Source organism: Halichoerus grypus, chromosome 8, assembly GCF_964656455.1.
Source record: "Halichoerus grypus chromosome 8, mHalGry1.hap1.1, whole genome shotgun sequence".
NCBI lineage: Eukaryota > Metazoa > Chordata > Mammalia > Carnivora > Phocidae > Halichoerus > Halichoerus grypus.
In genome coordinates this window covers 89,352,783-89,368,354 of record NC_135719.1, presented here as the reverse complement: position 1 = coordinate 89,368,354, position 15,572 = coordinate 89,352,783, and the positions used below count along the sequence as shown (strand labels likewise).

At 38.9% G+C, this 15,572-nt stretch overlaps 1 protein-coding gene across 3 annotated transcripts in view; it reads right to left on the bottom strand.

Moving 5' to 3' along the window:
- The window catches only part of AKAP6 (A-kinase anchoring protein 6), a 491,158-nt gene that overhangs the window by 275,923 nt on the left and 199,663 nt on the right, over positions 1-15,572 (bottom strand). For all 3 annotated transcript variants that reach the window (XM_078053548.1, XM_078053547.1, XM_078053549.1), the window contains one exon: positions 3,578-3,829. In XM_078053548.1, coding sequence (XP_077909674.1) covers positions 3,578-3,829 — 252 coding nt within the window. The remainder of the gene's footprint in view (positions 1-3,577; positions 3,830-15,572) is intronic.

Here is a 15,572-nt window from a genome sequence, read left to right as displayed (position 1 = left end):
GTGTGATTTTACCTCTCTCAACCTCAGTCCTATTACCTGATAGATGGATACAATATCATCTGTGAAATAAGAATACCAGCACCTTCCCTGCCTACCTCCCAGAACTGTTTTGAGGATCTAACAAAAATATTAAGGTGATTCCTAAGATGTTTATTATTCATCTTTGAATGCCTAGTGTCGTATATATAGTAGGAAATCAGTAAATATTTAGGGGAGATAGAAAGGAAAGCAGGAAGGAAGGGAGGGGCGGAGGAGAGGAGGAAAGAATTACTATTATTACAATAGAGCTCGATTAAGAGCTGTTTTTTTTGTTCTATTTAATTATTCTTAGATTTATGTCCTTAGGTAGTCACTAAACCTCTCTCAGATTCAGTTTTTCCATCTATAAAATGGAACTATTTTTAATATCTCTTACACTCCTTACTAAATGAAACAATAAATATAAAGTATTTATCAAAGTATCTGAAATATGAAAAATTTCAGTACAACACATTTTTTACACAATGTTGAGCTTTGCCCTATTTTTTTATTTGTTTAGTTGGTTGGTTTTGCTTTGGCAAAACATTTGCTAATTTGCTTACAAAATATGGCCTGCGTCATATTTAAATAAAAGAACTAAACTTATGCATTTTGTTTTTGCAAAGACAGAGAGAGAACTTGCCACTTTTTCAACTTTCCAACTTATTCTTTAATGTGGCTCAGAAACTCAACTAACTTACAAAAAGAGAAAATGAATTCACTTTCACTGGAAGGACATCTACGATTTCAGTTTATCAGCCTGTTTTATACCATTTCCCTCTTCATTCTATAAATCTTTAATAACCTAATGTATTCTGATAAAGCTTAGAATTTTATCCTAATTCCCTTCCTGTTTTCCACAGTCCCAGTGTGCTTACTGGCAGAAACAAATACAACCAAGCAGTCTTTGAAATGTTCTCATGGAGTCACACTAGAGGCACAAACAGGATCAGGTTTCCATATCTTTAGGAAGGATGGTAATGGAAACAGTGCTTTAATTCATAGAAAAATATCCACAAAGCAGATGGCTAAGAATCCACTGTTCTTTTACCCTTCATACAACATATTCTTGCATATTTATGACAGAACTAAAGAATTTCAAATATGAAAATGCACAAAATTGTTTCCAATCCAATCTGTAAATAACTGTTGAGCTCACATTGTGAGAACCATCATGGACACTACTTAATATAAACTCAAAACATAGAGCAGTAGCCAGTGACAATTAGTTAGCCTCAATGGCTTTTCATCGTTACCTGGGCTACCATCTCTTGAATGACCCAAGGTCAAATCAGTGCATGATGAACGTATTCCACAAAACAACAACGATGATAACAATAAACCCTAGCATATTGCTATATCTCCTGCTCTACAACAAAGAGTTGGTGATCAGTAAATGGTTATTTAATGAGTAAATATGTAAAATGAACTGGTTTTATCCAGTGATTTCTTATGCTCCCTTCTAGGAGTAGAAAGTGGGCAGATCTGATGACCGATCAATACTGGACGTTGGACAGAGCCAGCAGGACACATAAGGAGGAACACTAACAACAACAAAAATATATATAGATTGGGGATGGCAGGTAGATATCTAAAGAAGGAGCTCTTCAGAATTTAGATCTATCTTTCCCAGTTCTCATCTCTACCTCATCGGTGTACACCTCATGAATACCACATTTAGGGCAGAGTTGGACAGTTTGGGATTTTTTGTAGTCTCCCAGGACCACAAGAGTCCCAGTCAGGGCCCCTCTAAGGATCCCATCTGGGAGGAATGGCATCTGGGCACTAACACACACACACCCATGTATTCATTCTGTGATTAAAAAAAGGACTCTACCAAAGTCTGTCTCACCTCCCTCACTGCCACAGTAACAGGAAAAGCCAAATGAAAACAAAGAACATAAAGCTAGAAGTGAGCCCAGTAGCTTTTGATTCTCATAAACTTCCAGGGCCTGTGGGGAATTTGCTAAAGCAAGAGCATCATTGTTATGAAAACAATAATTAACAAGTATAAATCATTTATGAGAATAGGCACAGATTTGTTTTGTGTTGTTGAAAATGTTGGAGCCACTGAAACATTAATTAATACTGAATTATGCAACACTCATTATAAGGCCTTTTAATCTTATTTATTTATATAAATAAACTTCTAAAATATATTGTAAACTTCTACAACATATATTTTATAAACTTCTACAGTATATATTTTCCACAAAACCAAGGGTAGGACATGAATGTGGATGTCAAGAGCCAAGGGACTATATATACACACACACATTCTATGATTCTATATGCCATATCTATCTAGCTATCTACACACATACACACACACACACACACTTGCTTAGTTAGCACAATGCTTTGCTCCTATATATGTCAATTTTATGTGGGATTAGGAGAGTTCATTTGGATTCAAATTCACTGTGTTCATTCTTTTTTCTTTTAAGATTTTATTTATTTATTTATTTATTTATTTGAGAGAGAGAGAGTGTAAGCAGGAGTGGGAGGGAGGTGCAGAGTGAGAGGAAGAGGGACAAGCAGACTCCATGCTGAGTGTGGAGCCCGACACGAGGCTCAATCTCACGACCCCAAGATCATGACCTGCGCTGAAATCAAGAGTCTGATGCTTAATCGACTGAGACACCCAGGTGCCCCCACAGTGTTCATTCTTAAGCCATGCATCAAAAGTGACAACAACAAACTCTTTAAACTACTCTTAATATGAGTACAAAAAATCCAAATACATTGGTTGTGTAAAATCCTGAAGCTCATTTGACTCATTGCATCCAGAAGAGTTTTTTCAAAGCATGAATTTAATCATGTCAATTCCCCTAACAAACTCTCCTGTTGTCCCTAAAATAAAGTCCAAATCTTCTAATATGACTTTTCATCTTCATAATCTGACCTCTGCTCCCCTATTAGTTCAAACCCTGGTGCCTTGAACTTTTTGCTCCAGTGTTGTCTATAGCTCTCTGAGCTTGTTATTCTCTTACTTCTGGATCTTTGATGAAGCCATTCCTCTGTCTAGAACCTCTATTACTCAGTCTAATCCTGTTTCTCCTTCAGGTCCCAGATTGGACTCACTTCTTCTAGAAAAGCTTTCCTGTCTGAGTTAGGTGCCCCTTCTCTGTCCTCCGGTGGCATCATGTGGACTTATCACAATCTGCCCTTAATATCTGTCCTTTTGTCTTTATTGGGTACTAGACTCCTTGAAGGCAAAGACCACATTTTGATCACTATTACATTCTTAGCACCTAGTGCCTAGCCATAGTAAGTGCTCAATAAATATTTATCGAATAACTGAATGGGGAACAAGAAGCCAGGTTAACACCAACCACGATGGGTGGTATCTGTGCAAACTATCAGGTGTGAATTAACTCTGGTCTAAAGTTTTATTCACATTAGAAGGGCCCTAGCCTCCGGTCACTATACCTAGATTCAAAGCCCAGCTCAGGACCTGATTATTTACCTACAAAGAAATCTTATCCCACATCTCTGAACTGAAAACATTCTCCAATGGTCACACATGATAGCACGTTACTTGGCTTCAAATACCCACCTCCTTTGTCTCTTCAGAGAAAGCTTGCAGAATGTCCGTCTGCCTGGTGTAGTTGCCATTGGCGTCCTGCAGACCCTGCAGAATCCGCTCCCGCAGAACCAGCACAGAGACTCGGAGCTGGTGCCAGAGGAGCTGTACGGCATGGATGTCCACAATCACATTGACGGAGTAGGACAGCAGCTTCAGGGAGAACTCCGTTTCGAGGAGCGCATGGATTTGCTCCACATGATCCGAAATATCTTCACAAATGTCCTGCAGTAAAGAAAAGCAAAATACATGAAGACTGTTTAGCCTTATTCTAGGGACGGGGGTGGGGGTGTGAGTCACTCCTTCACTTGACACCAATTGTCAGGGCCCCCAGGTCAGGTAAACCACATGTCGGATGACTTGCCTTTGTTTTAGATCAGATACCTAGTGGCAGGCCGTATTCCTGGGCACTGGCCCTTCAGTGCACACAGCTAAGTTGATCTTTTTGTAAAACAGAAAGGTGCTACTATTCTTTCTGATTTAATTATTTCACTTTGAAAGTTTAGCCAAGGTGAGAGGTCACCTCACAAATCCACTCTATTCTCTTTATTTACTGTTTGTTTGGGATCCTGGCAAGGGAGCCAACAGCTGTTTTCTGAGCTAGTGGTGAGCCCCTCTGAGCGCACAATATCTCAGGATAGATGCATCATCCAGATACTGAGCAGGAAGAAAGATGGGTTAGAATGTGTCCTTCATGGGAACTCCCAACCATTCTCAATGAGCCATGGGGTCGCCTTTGGTGTAAGAGACAATTGTCACATTTTCACAATAACAGATTTTAATATTTAAATTCATAAGGAATATCTAAGTTTCAACCCACACTTTGTAATCAGAATCACTCTTTTCTTAAACCTTCCTATTTGAGTATAGTCGACACACAATGTTACATAAGTTTCAGGCGCACGACATAGCAATTCAACTTCTCTAAATGTTATGCTATGCTCACCACCAGTGTAGGTATGATCTGTCACCATACAGCGCTATTACAATATCATTGACTATGTTCCCTATGCTGTGCCTTTTATCCCTGTGATACTTATTCATTGCATAACTGGAAGTCTGTATTTCCCACTCCCCATCCCCCATTTTACACATCCTCCCTCCCCCCTTCTCTCCAGAAACCATCAATTTGTTCTCTATATTTACAGGTCTGACAGAATTACTCTTAAGAAAGAAAGCCAGAGCAAAATAAGTCAATCAGAGAAAGACATGTATCATATGACCTCACTGATATGAGGAATTCTTAATCTCAGGAAACAAACTGAGGGTTGCTGGAGTGGTGGGTAGGAGGGATGGGGTGGCTGGGTGACAGACATTGAGGAGGATATGTGCTATGGTGAGTGCTGTGAATTGAGCAAGACTGTTGAATCACAGATCTGTACCTCTGAAACAAATAATACATTATATGTTAAAAAAAAAAGAAGAAGAAGAAGTTAGCAGGAGGGGAAGAATGAAGGGCGGGAATCGGAAGGGGAGACAAACCATGAGAGATGATGGACCCTGAAAAACAAACTGAGGGTTCTAGAGGGGAAAGGGTGGGAGGATGGGTTAGCCTGGTGATGGGTATTAAAGAGGGCACGTTCTGCATGGAGCACTGGGTGTTATACGCAAACAATGAATCATGGAACACTACATCAAAAACTAATGATGTAATGTATGGTGATTAACATAACATAATAATAAAAAAAATAAAATAAATTAAAAAAGAAAGAAAGAAAGCCAGAAAAAACCCAAGGACAAAGAAAGATAAAAATACAGTTTAGTTTTTAAGACCTGGACATTTTAAACAAAAACATTATTAAATCGAAGTTTCAATCTTTTCCACACATACTATTAGGTAGGCAGACTTGGTGTTTGATATATCACTTGTCCTTACAATTTCCCAAACTTTCATTGTGCTGTCAGAGGTCCCAGCATGAAATGGGTAGCATCAGTGGTAATATTTACTTGAGCAATTTGAGTCCATTAAGCAACAAAAGGATGTACATGTCAGCTAAAAGTACTCAGTGATTCATTTTTAGTTATGCGTCAGTGATTTTTTTTAAATGGGGCTTTTATTTATGATTTTTGTTAAGGCTAAAATTTTAGGATAACATTTGAGGTCTGAGTCCTATCATGAGTATCCAGTCATTCTGTGCTGGAAACATAACCTTTCAATTTTATATAATTCAATTATTTATTTCTAAAGAAAAACTAAAATGGAATCTGTATTTACTGTGTAATAGTAGGCTAAAAAAAATCTATTGAAGAATGATGGAAAGTTGTGCTGAATTTTTAGTAATAATGTATAATTCCAATAAATGTTCCAATATTATTTCTTAAAATTCAAGAACTAATTGGTGATAGTTACATAAATTGGTGGTAATAATCTGATACAGATTAAAAGTTTAAAGGGATGTTGGAGTCCTAATTAGGTAAAGTTCTTACAAATGTGGCCCATGAGCACATGCAGTCCAAAAGAGAAGTGGGGCAAAAATCACATTACCTTAGTAACCAGTACATGGGAACCACTCACAGCTAGATTAGCCAGTCTCTGCTGCCCTTCGGCACATGACAGCGGGTGTCTACTGCTATCATCAAATATTCCATATTGCCTGAGTCTCAACGGATGCCTGTTTGGAGCATCTACTCTATTTGTCCCCTACACCTCTTATTCCTGATACCTCGACCACCATCCCAAAGCAAATGTCCTGTATCCTTTGCCCTTTTAGGATGCTCATTTCTATGTAGTACTGTGTTACCTTGGGAAACTCTCTTCCTCCCACTGCTGATCTCTTCCAAATTCTCTGTACTTTCCTGGCTAATATTTTGATTCCATTGTAAAACAAACAAACAAACACGCTACTTAACTTTTTCATGGAAGAGTACATCTATCTCCTGCTCTTACCCAAAGCTGACTCTGTCCAAGGTTCCTGCTTCCCCCACCGCCCTTCCAGTGAAGGCTGTTCACTCTCCTAGCCCTCACCTGAGAGATGGGAAGCAGAATGCTGATAAGGGAAGGGCAAGCCTCACTGCTTCTTTACCACTTTCTGATCATTTTTCTTTTGCCCTCATACTAACACCCTTTGTTTTCACTAGGTGCCTGCTGTCTGCTAAGCCTTCCCTACTTCCTTCTTCATTACTAGTCTTCTCTTTCACTCCTCCACACTGAAGACTGCAGTGGTTCAGTTTTCCTCTCCATACCGAGAAGACCATTATCTTAGGTACTTCAGTATTCACACTGATGAAACAACCAATACCCTAGCCTCAAATGCCCTTTACTCCACAACCCTTAAGACCTTCATACCTAATCCCCTGGGATAACTCTGCCATAGCTCTACTTTGAACCTTGTCATCACTCCACCTGTGGAACAATATCAGAAAGTCCCCTATGCCACTAACCTCTCTTTGTCTGACTTTTTCACTCCCATTCTCCCACTACAGGTGCTCTTCAACCCCATCATGGCCACCAGCCCCATTTTTCTGACATACCAGCCCCCTCCTAGCACAGCCTCTACAATGATCACTTCAACCACTCCCTTGGCGGTGTTCTCCACTTCCCCAAACTCTTTATTTCATAATTTGGATTTGTTAGTATCCATCTCCTGGGTCCCACTACGATCCTGCAGATGCAGAATACATTATATACATAGGAGAGGAAAAGGTTTGGGTAACTTTTATGCCACCTGCTCTGAATACCCAAATAGGCATTTCTCAACCACACCATTCCCACCCTCCCATACACTATGTTATATATAATCTTGGCACCATGAAAACTACATGCCATCACTCTTCTTACACATAATTTGGCTCCTCCATGATGAATGTAGGAACTTAGTCAGAGCCAGGTCATGGGTCGAGATGGCCAGGCAACTATCAGGGGCACTAAAGCATCAACAGTGCCAGGTAAGGTTTTCACACCCTCCTCCTAACATATCTGTGAAATATAAATTGGCCCTGTACCTACAGAAGCAGATGGGCCCCAAGGAGAAAGAAACATTCTCCCCACAAGAGCTGACCTCCCTCTATTGAGTATTTTGGCAATGTGCATGTGCAGTATCTGCTGAAATTCTGACACTAAATAACTTTCTGGAGTCTATACATTTATTTATTTTTATGCCCTCTACTCTGCTACCAGGTGTCTGGTTTGACAAAATTACATGCACACACAAATTGTAGAACAAGAACTGCAGAAATCTGAGTGTCTATAAAGGAGATGAGATCAAGAAAGGGATGAGGATGTTGAAGATTGTATGAGTGACAGCATGGAACCCTTTCCAGCATCAAGGGGACAGATGGCTTAGTCCACCAGTATATCTTCTATAAAGCAAGTTATTCCTGGAAATTCATCTTTCATAATATTAGCCTGAAATTATCCCATTTCTCCTGTTCACACCTAATTCTGGTCAGTATTCCTATCAACTTCAGCCCTTGTCCCCATTGTTATCTCTACCAGACCTTTCTTCTTTGACCTTCAGATTCCTCTCCTGACTCCCAAGTATGCCTTAACTGGGACAAGGTCATGATGGACAGATCCACCAGTCCAGACTTCTCTCGTTCTTAAAACCCCAAATTCAGTCTATTGCTCTTAAAGGCAGTTCTCATCTCTTGTATGCCATGTCCACAAACAGAGAGCTAGAGGACTCTGGGACTGTGTGGAGGTTGGGGAAGGCAGATCCAGAGAGGGGCAACCACGGATACCAAGACAAACTGTTGTCCTTCAGAAATGTGCCTGGAGTTGGCCCTGTTATCCTATTCTGTTATGAATACATGAAAGCAAATACATCTAACTTCCTATAAATATGGCAACAAAATGCTGTTTCCTATAATTATGAAGATTTCATCATCATCGTCAGAACGTAGCTTCATTCCCAGAGTTTATATTTTGGTATGTGAATGTTTTCCCCAACTAGAGGGTTGGTTCCTCAGCGCCTCTTCATATAGTTAGTGGCTATCAATAAGTTGGGCACTCAAGAATTCTGATATGGATCTTACTTTAACATACTAACAATGATCAAAAACTTAACTTTTGCAGATAGAATTATGTAGTTTTACTTTTCAATATCATCAGTTGGTATCAATTACTTTAGCTACTTAAAATCTCCCATAATTCTATATGAATTTCATTCATTCCCTTATGTCTTTTCCTCTGAGAAAGGACAAGCCCTTGTTCTCCAGCAAGCCCATTTAGATGACTAAATCAACAGACTTCTCAAAGAATAATAAACTTTTAATTTTAAGTTGAGGATAGCTTTTAAATGTTCTTCAAGCAATAACATTTTTTATAGATCCTCAAATTGTCCCTGGTGCAACCCATAATTATTAAGGATAGAAGGATAATGTCTTTAGAAATTAGTCACTTCTGTTTTTTCAGTGAATATGTGGAGCACCCACTATGTACTAATCCATGCACTGGGGATACAAAGTTGAATAATGCCAGTGCTTGACCCCGCCATTGTGGAGCCCCCTGCCGGGTAGGAAGGGGCATGTAACCAGAAATAATTGGGAAGATAAGTGTTCAGAGAGAGTACACAAATGAGGAGGAAATGACTGTGCCCATGGAGGCAAACAGGAAAGGAGCAAGAAAGCTTTCCTAAGGAAGTAAAGTTTGGGTCTTGGAGGAGACAACCAGGAGGATGAGGCAGAGAAGAGCATTCCAGGGAATAGCAGGTGTCAATGTGGTCTCCCTAAATATGGACTTGGGGTTTGGCACTGATTTTCCTTAGTCATACCATATTATACACAACCCATAAAAGAAAAAAAATTGATTTCATCAAAATTTAACTAAAATTAAAGATATTTTTAGGGAAAAGATAAGTTACCAGGAAAATATTTGCAAATCACCTATCCAATAAAGGATTCATATCCAGAATATCGTAGCTCCCTCTGATCTATGGGAGATATGTTCCAAGAACCCCAGTGGATGCTTGAAACAACAGATAGTACCAAACTCTATATATACTATGCTTTTTCCTGTACATACATTCCTTTGATAGAGTTTAATTTATAAATTAGGCACAGTAAGAAATTAACAACAATAATAAAATAGAACAATTTTAACAACATGCTGTAATAAAAGTTACATGAATATGGTCTCTCTCTTTCTCAAAATATCTTATTGTATAGCTCTCACCCTTCTTCCTCCTATGATGTGAGGTGATAAGACACCCATGTGATGAGATGAAGTGAGGCGAATGACATAAGCAGTGTGATGTAGTGTCAGGCTACTACTGACCTCTTGACAATACATCAGAAGGAGGATCATCTGCTTCCAGACTGCAATTGATCACAGATAAGGAGGAACTACCGTATATAAAGAATTTTCAAAACTCAACAGTAAGAAAACAACTAATCTAATTATATAATGGGCAAAAACACTTACACACTTTACCTAAGTGGATATAATGATGGTAAAAAAGCACATGAAAAAACTTTCAGCCTCATTAGCCACTAGAAAAATGCAAATTACAACCACAATGAGATACCTCTATATACCTATTAAAATGGCTAGAATAAAAAATTTGCAATAATATCAAGGCTGAGAAGTTCCAGAACAACTGGAACTCTCCTACCCTGCTAGTGGAATGCAAAATGCCATAGTCACTCTGGAAAACAGTTTAGCAGTTTCTTACGAAGTTAGAGATACACTACCATAGGACCCAGCAATCCCACTCCTGAGTGTTTACCTTAGAGAAATAAAAGCTTAGGCACATTCACAAATGAAAAGAAGCTACTCATAATCACCAAAACCTAAATGCCCTTCATTGAGTAAATGGATAAACAGACTATAGTACATCTACATAATATACAACAAATGGGGGGATAATCTACTGATATATGTAACATCCAGCACAGTAGCCTCTGTGGCGTTCATAATCACTCACAGCATAAAATGCACCGAATACATTATGTTGCCAACTGGCCACTTCGCTCAACCTTTCTGACACACTGTGGCCTCAAAACTGCAGCTGCTGCTGCCTATCTTTGAAACAGGAATCTTCTATGGTTACTGAGGCTGCTCATACGAACACTGACCTGAGACTGTTTACAAATAAACTCTAGCTGGTTGGGCATTTTTCTTTTAATTTAGTTGTTGTGTTTATGTGAGAGAGGTGACTTTCTTTTCTCTTTTTTTTTGTAGGATTGTTGTATATTTTCCAGTTGTAACTTATTTTTTCTTGACAGATACAGTGCTTTTATGTATTTAACCAGTATGTTCAGTTCTCACCAGCATGTGATAGGGATGAGGGCACCCTTCCTGTGAGAGCTCTAATGCTTCAGCTCCTGCAACTTGTCCCTGGGAGAGGATCTGTTCGCTGTCTCATCATAAGGCCACCATGCCCATGCCCATTCTCAGCCATTCTCGAAACACCTGGAAGGTTTTCTTGTGAAATGACAAGTATCCATGGATCAACATTCTTCCAAAGTGGCCCAAACTGCCAATCTCCAGACTGTGTGTATTTGGAGGGAAACCCACCCTTCCTGCAACTTCCTCGCCTGGGTACTAAAGCGATACTTGGCAGCTCAGTTTCATGAAGTCCCATAAATACAGTCCTTCCCCTTCTCTCTGCTTCTTGCTTCCCCACATGCAATCCCCAAATGAGAAAACACAGAAAATCCCCCCGATACCTACAAGCTGCTTCTCCATGGGAAAAAAACAAAAAACAAAAAACCAGTAATTGGCAGGCACTTCTCCATTCATCTAAAACCCCAAATAATGTTTCTCTTTTTCTTCTCCTAAAAATAATTTTAATGTTTCTCTCAAAACATTCTTGACTTATATTTGTGTAACTACAGGACACATGCAAATGGTTTTTCTAAGAAACTATGAATTAAAGCCTGCTTTTTAAAGGACAGTCAGGCCTCCTTTACTTCCATTGTTTCCCTATCACAGTTTCAAAAATCTCAAACCCTTAGCTTAACCAGTGCATACCATTACATTTAGAAAAACATAAATTACATTTACAAAAAGTTTTCATGATCTAAAGTCGGTAAGAAGAGAACTAAATTTTCTGTACATATTTAAAGTCTTAATGTAAAACGCCATATCATCATGACTGTTCATTTTGTTTACTAGGAATTGTAGAAATAAATTATTAAAGTATCTTTTACCCATATGCTCACCATATATGTGTGTGTTCACTAGAAAAAGTTGAGAAGAAATTCTTACCTAATACATGGACTTTATATTTTAAAATACAGATCAAGGGAACACCACAGTTACTTGGTTAAAAAAACTTACAAGTGAGCCATTTTTTTTTTTTTTGCCTTGAATTCTTTTTTTTTTTGTAGTTTTTAATTTTATTATATTATGTTAGTCACCATACATCATTAGTTTTTGATGTAGTGATCCACGATCCATTGTTTTCGTATAACACCCAGTGCTCCATGCAGTACGTGCCCTCCTTAATACCCATCACCGGGCTAACCAATCCCCCCTCCCCCTCCCCTCTAAAACCCTGTTTGTTTCTCAGGTCCATAGTCTCTCATGGTTCATCTCTCCCTCCAATTCCCCCCGCCCATTTTTCCCTTCCTTCTCCTAATGTCCTCCATGCTATTCCTTATGTTCCACAAATAAGTGAAACCATATGATAATTGACTTTCTCTGCTTGACTTATTTCGCTTAGCATAATCTCCTCCAGTCCCATCCATGTTGATGTAAAAGTTGGGTATTCATCCTTTCTGATGGCTGAGTAATATTCCATTGTATATATGGACCACATCTTCTTTATCCATTCATCTGTTGAAGGGCATCTCGGCTCTTTCCACAGTTTGGCTATTGCGGACATTGCTGCTATGAACATTGGGGTGCATATGGCCCTTCTTTTCACTACATCTGTGTCTTTGGGGTAAATACCCAGTAGTGCAATTGCTGGGTCATAGGGTAGCTCTATTTTTAAATTTTTGAGGAACCTCCACACTGTTTTCCGAAGTGGCTGTACCAACTTGCATTCCCACCAACAGTGTAAGAGGGTTCCCCTTTCTCCACAACCTCTCCAACATTTGTTGTTTCTTTCCCTGTCCATTTTTGCCATTCTAATTGGTGTAAGGTGGTATCTCAGTGTGGTTTTGATTTGGATTTCCCTGATGGCTAATGATGATGAACATTTTTTCATGTGTCTGTTAGCCATTTGTATGTCTTTTTCAGAGAAGTGTCTTTTCATATCTTCTGCCCACTTTTTGACTTGATTATTTGTTTTTTGGGTGTTGAGTTTGAGAAGTTCTTTATAGATTTTGGATACCAGCCCTTTATCTGTAGTGTCATTTGCAAATATCTTCTCCCATTCTGTGGGTTGCCTCTTTGTTTTGTTCACTGTTTCCTTTGCTGTGCAGAAGCTTTTTATCTTGATGAAGTCCCAAAAGTTCATTTTTGCTTTTGTTTCACTAGCTTTTGGAGATGTATCTTGAAAGAAGTTGCTGTGGCCGATGTCAAAGAGGTTACTGCCTATGTTCTCCTCTAGGATTTTGATGGATTCCTGTCTCACATTGAGGTCTTTCATCCACTTTGAGTTTATCTTTATGAGTGGGGTTAGAGAATGGTCGAGTTTCATTCTTCTGCATGTGGCTGTCCAATTTTCCCAGCACCATTTATTGAAGAGACTATCTTTTTTCCATTGCATGTTTTTTCCTGCTTTGTCAAAGATTATTTGACCATGGAGTTGAGGGTCCATATCTGGGTTCTCTATTCTGTTCCATTGGTCTACATATCTGTTTTTGTGCCAGTACCATGCTGTCTTGGTGATTACGGCTTTGTAATATAGCCTGAAATCCGGCAACGTGATGCCCCCAGCTTTGTTTTTCTTTTTCAACATCTCCTTGGCGATTTGGGGTCTTTTCTGATTCCATACAAATTTTAGGATTGTTTGTTCCAGCACTTTGAAAAATGTCATTGGAATTTTGATCGGGATGGCATTGAAGGTATAGATTGCTCTGCGTAGCATAGACATTTTAACAATGTTTATTCTTCCGATCCATGAGCATGGAATATTTTTCCATCTTTTTGCGTCTTCTTCAATTTCTTTCATGAGTGTTTTATAGTTCCTAGAGTATAGATCCTTTACCTCTTTGGTTAGGTTTATTCCGAGGTATCTTATGGTTTTCGGTGCTATTGTAAATGGAATCGTTTCTTTAATTTCTCTTTCTACAGTTGCGTTGTTAGTGTATAAGAAAGCAACTGATTTCTTGCATTGATTTTGTATCCTGCCACATTACTGAATTGCTGGATGAGTTCTAGTAATTTGGGGGTGGAGTCTTTTGGGTTTTCCACATAAAGTATCATGTCATCTGCGAAAAGAGAGAGTTTGACTTCTTCTTTGCCAATTTGAATACCTTTTATTTCTTTTTGTTGTCTGATTGCTGTTGCTAGGACTTCTAGTACTGTGTTGAACAACAGTGATGAGAGTGGGCACCCTTGACGTGTTCCTGATCTTAAGGGAAAGGCTCTCAGCTTTTCCCCATTGAGGATGATATTTGCTGTGGGTTTTTCATAGATGGATTTTATGAGCTTGAGGAATGTTCCCTCTATCCCTATACTCTGGAGAGTTTTAATCAGGAAAGGATGTTGTATTTTGTCAAATGCTTTTTCTGCATCAATTGAGAGGACCATATGGTTCTTCTCCCTCCTCTTATCAATGTGTTCTATCACATTGATTGATTTGCGAATGTTGAACCACCCTTGCATCCCGGGGATAAATCCCACTTGGTCATGGTGGATGATCCTTTTAATGTATTGTTGGATCCTATTAGCTAGGATTTTGTTGAGGATTTTGGAATCCATATTCATCAGGGATATCGGTCTGAAATTCTCCTTTTTGATGGGGTCTTTGCCTGGTTTGGGGATTAAGGTAATGCTGGCCTCATAGAATGAGTTTGGAAGTTTTCCTTCTGTTTCTATTTTTTGAAACAGCTTCAGTAGAATAGGTATTATTTCTTCTTTGAATGTTTGGTAGAATTCCCCAGGGAATCCATCAGGCCCTGGACTCTTGTTTTTTGGGAGGCTTTTGATCACTGCTTCAATCTCGTTACTGGTTATTGGCCTATTCAGTTGTCAATTTCTTCCTGTTTCAGTCTTGGCAGCTTATCAGTTTCCAGGAAGGCCTCCATTTCATCCAGATGGCTCAGTTTATTGGCATATAGTTGTTGATAATAATTTCTAATAATTGTTTCTATTTCCTTGGTGTTGGTCGTGATCTCTCCCCTTTCATTCATAATTGTATTAATTTGGGTCCTTTCTCTTTTCTTTTGGATAAGTCTGGCCAGTGGTTTATCAATCTTATTAATTCTTTCAAAGAACCAACTTCTAGTTTCATTGATCTGATCTACTGTGTTTCTGGTTTCTAATTCATTGATTTCTGCTCTAATTTTAATTATTTCTCTTCTAATGCGTGGCTTAGGCATCGTTTGTTGCTTTTTCTCTAGTTCTTTAACGTGTAGAGTTAGTTGGTGAATTCGGGATTTTCCTATTTTTTTGAGTGAGGCTTGGATGGCTATGTATTTCCCCCTTAGAACCGCCTTTGCAGTATCCCATAGGTTTTGGACCGATGTGTTTTCGTTCTCATTGATTTCCATGAATTGTTTTAGTTCTTCTTTGATTTCTTGGTTGACCCAAACATTCTTGAGCAGAGTGGTCTTTAGCTTCCAAGTGTTTGAATTTCTAACAAATTTTTTTCTTGTGATTGAGTTCCAGTTTTAGAGCATTGAGCATTGTGGTCTGAGAATATGCAGGGAATAATCTCAATCTTTTGGTATCGGTTCAGACCTGATTTGTGACCCAGTATATGGTCTATTCTGGAGAAAGTTCCATGTGCACTCGAGAAGAATGAGTATTCTGTTGTTTTAGGGTGGAATGTTCTGTAAATATCTATGAGGTCCATCTGGTCCAATGTATCATTCAAAGCTCTTGTTTCCTTGTTGATTTTCTGCTTAGATGATCTGTCCATTGCTGAGTGGAGTATTGAGGTCTCCTACAATTAATGTATTGTTATCAGTA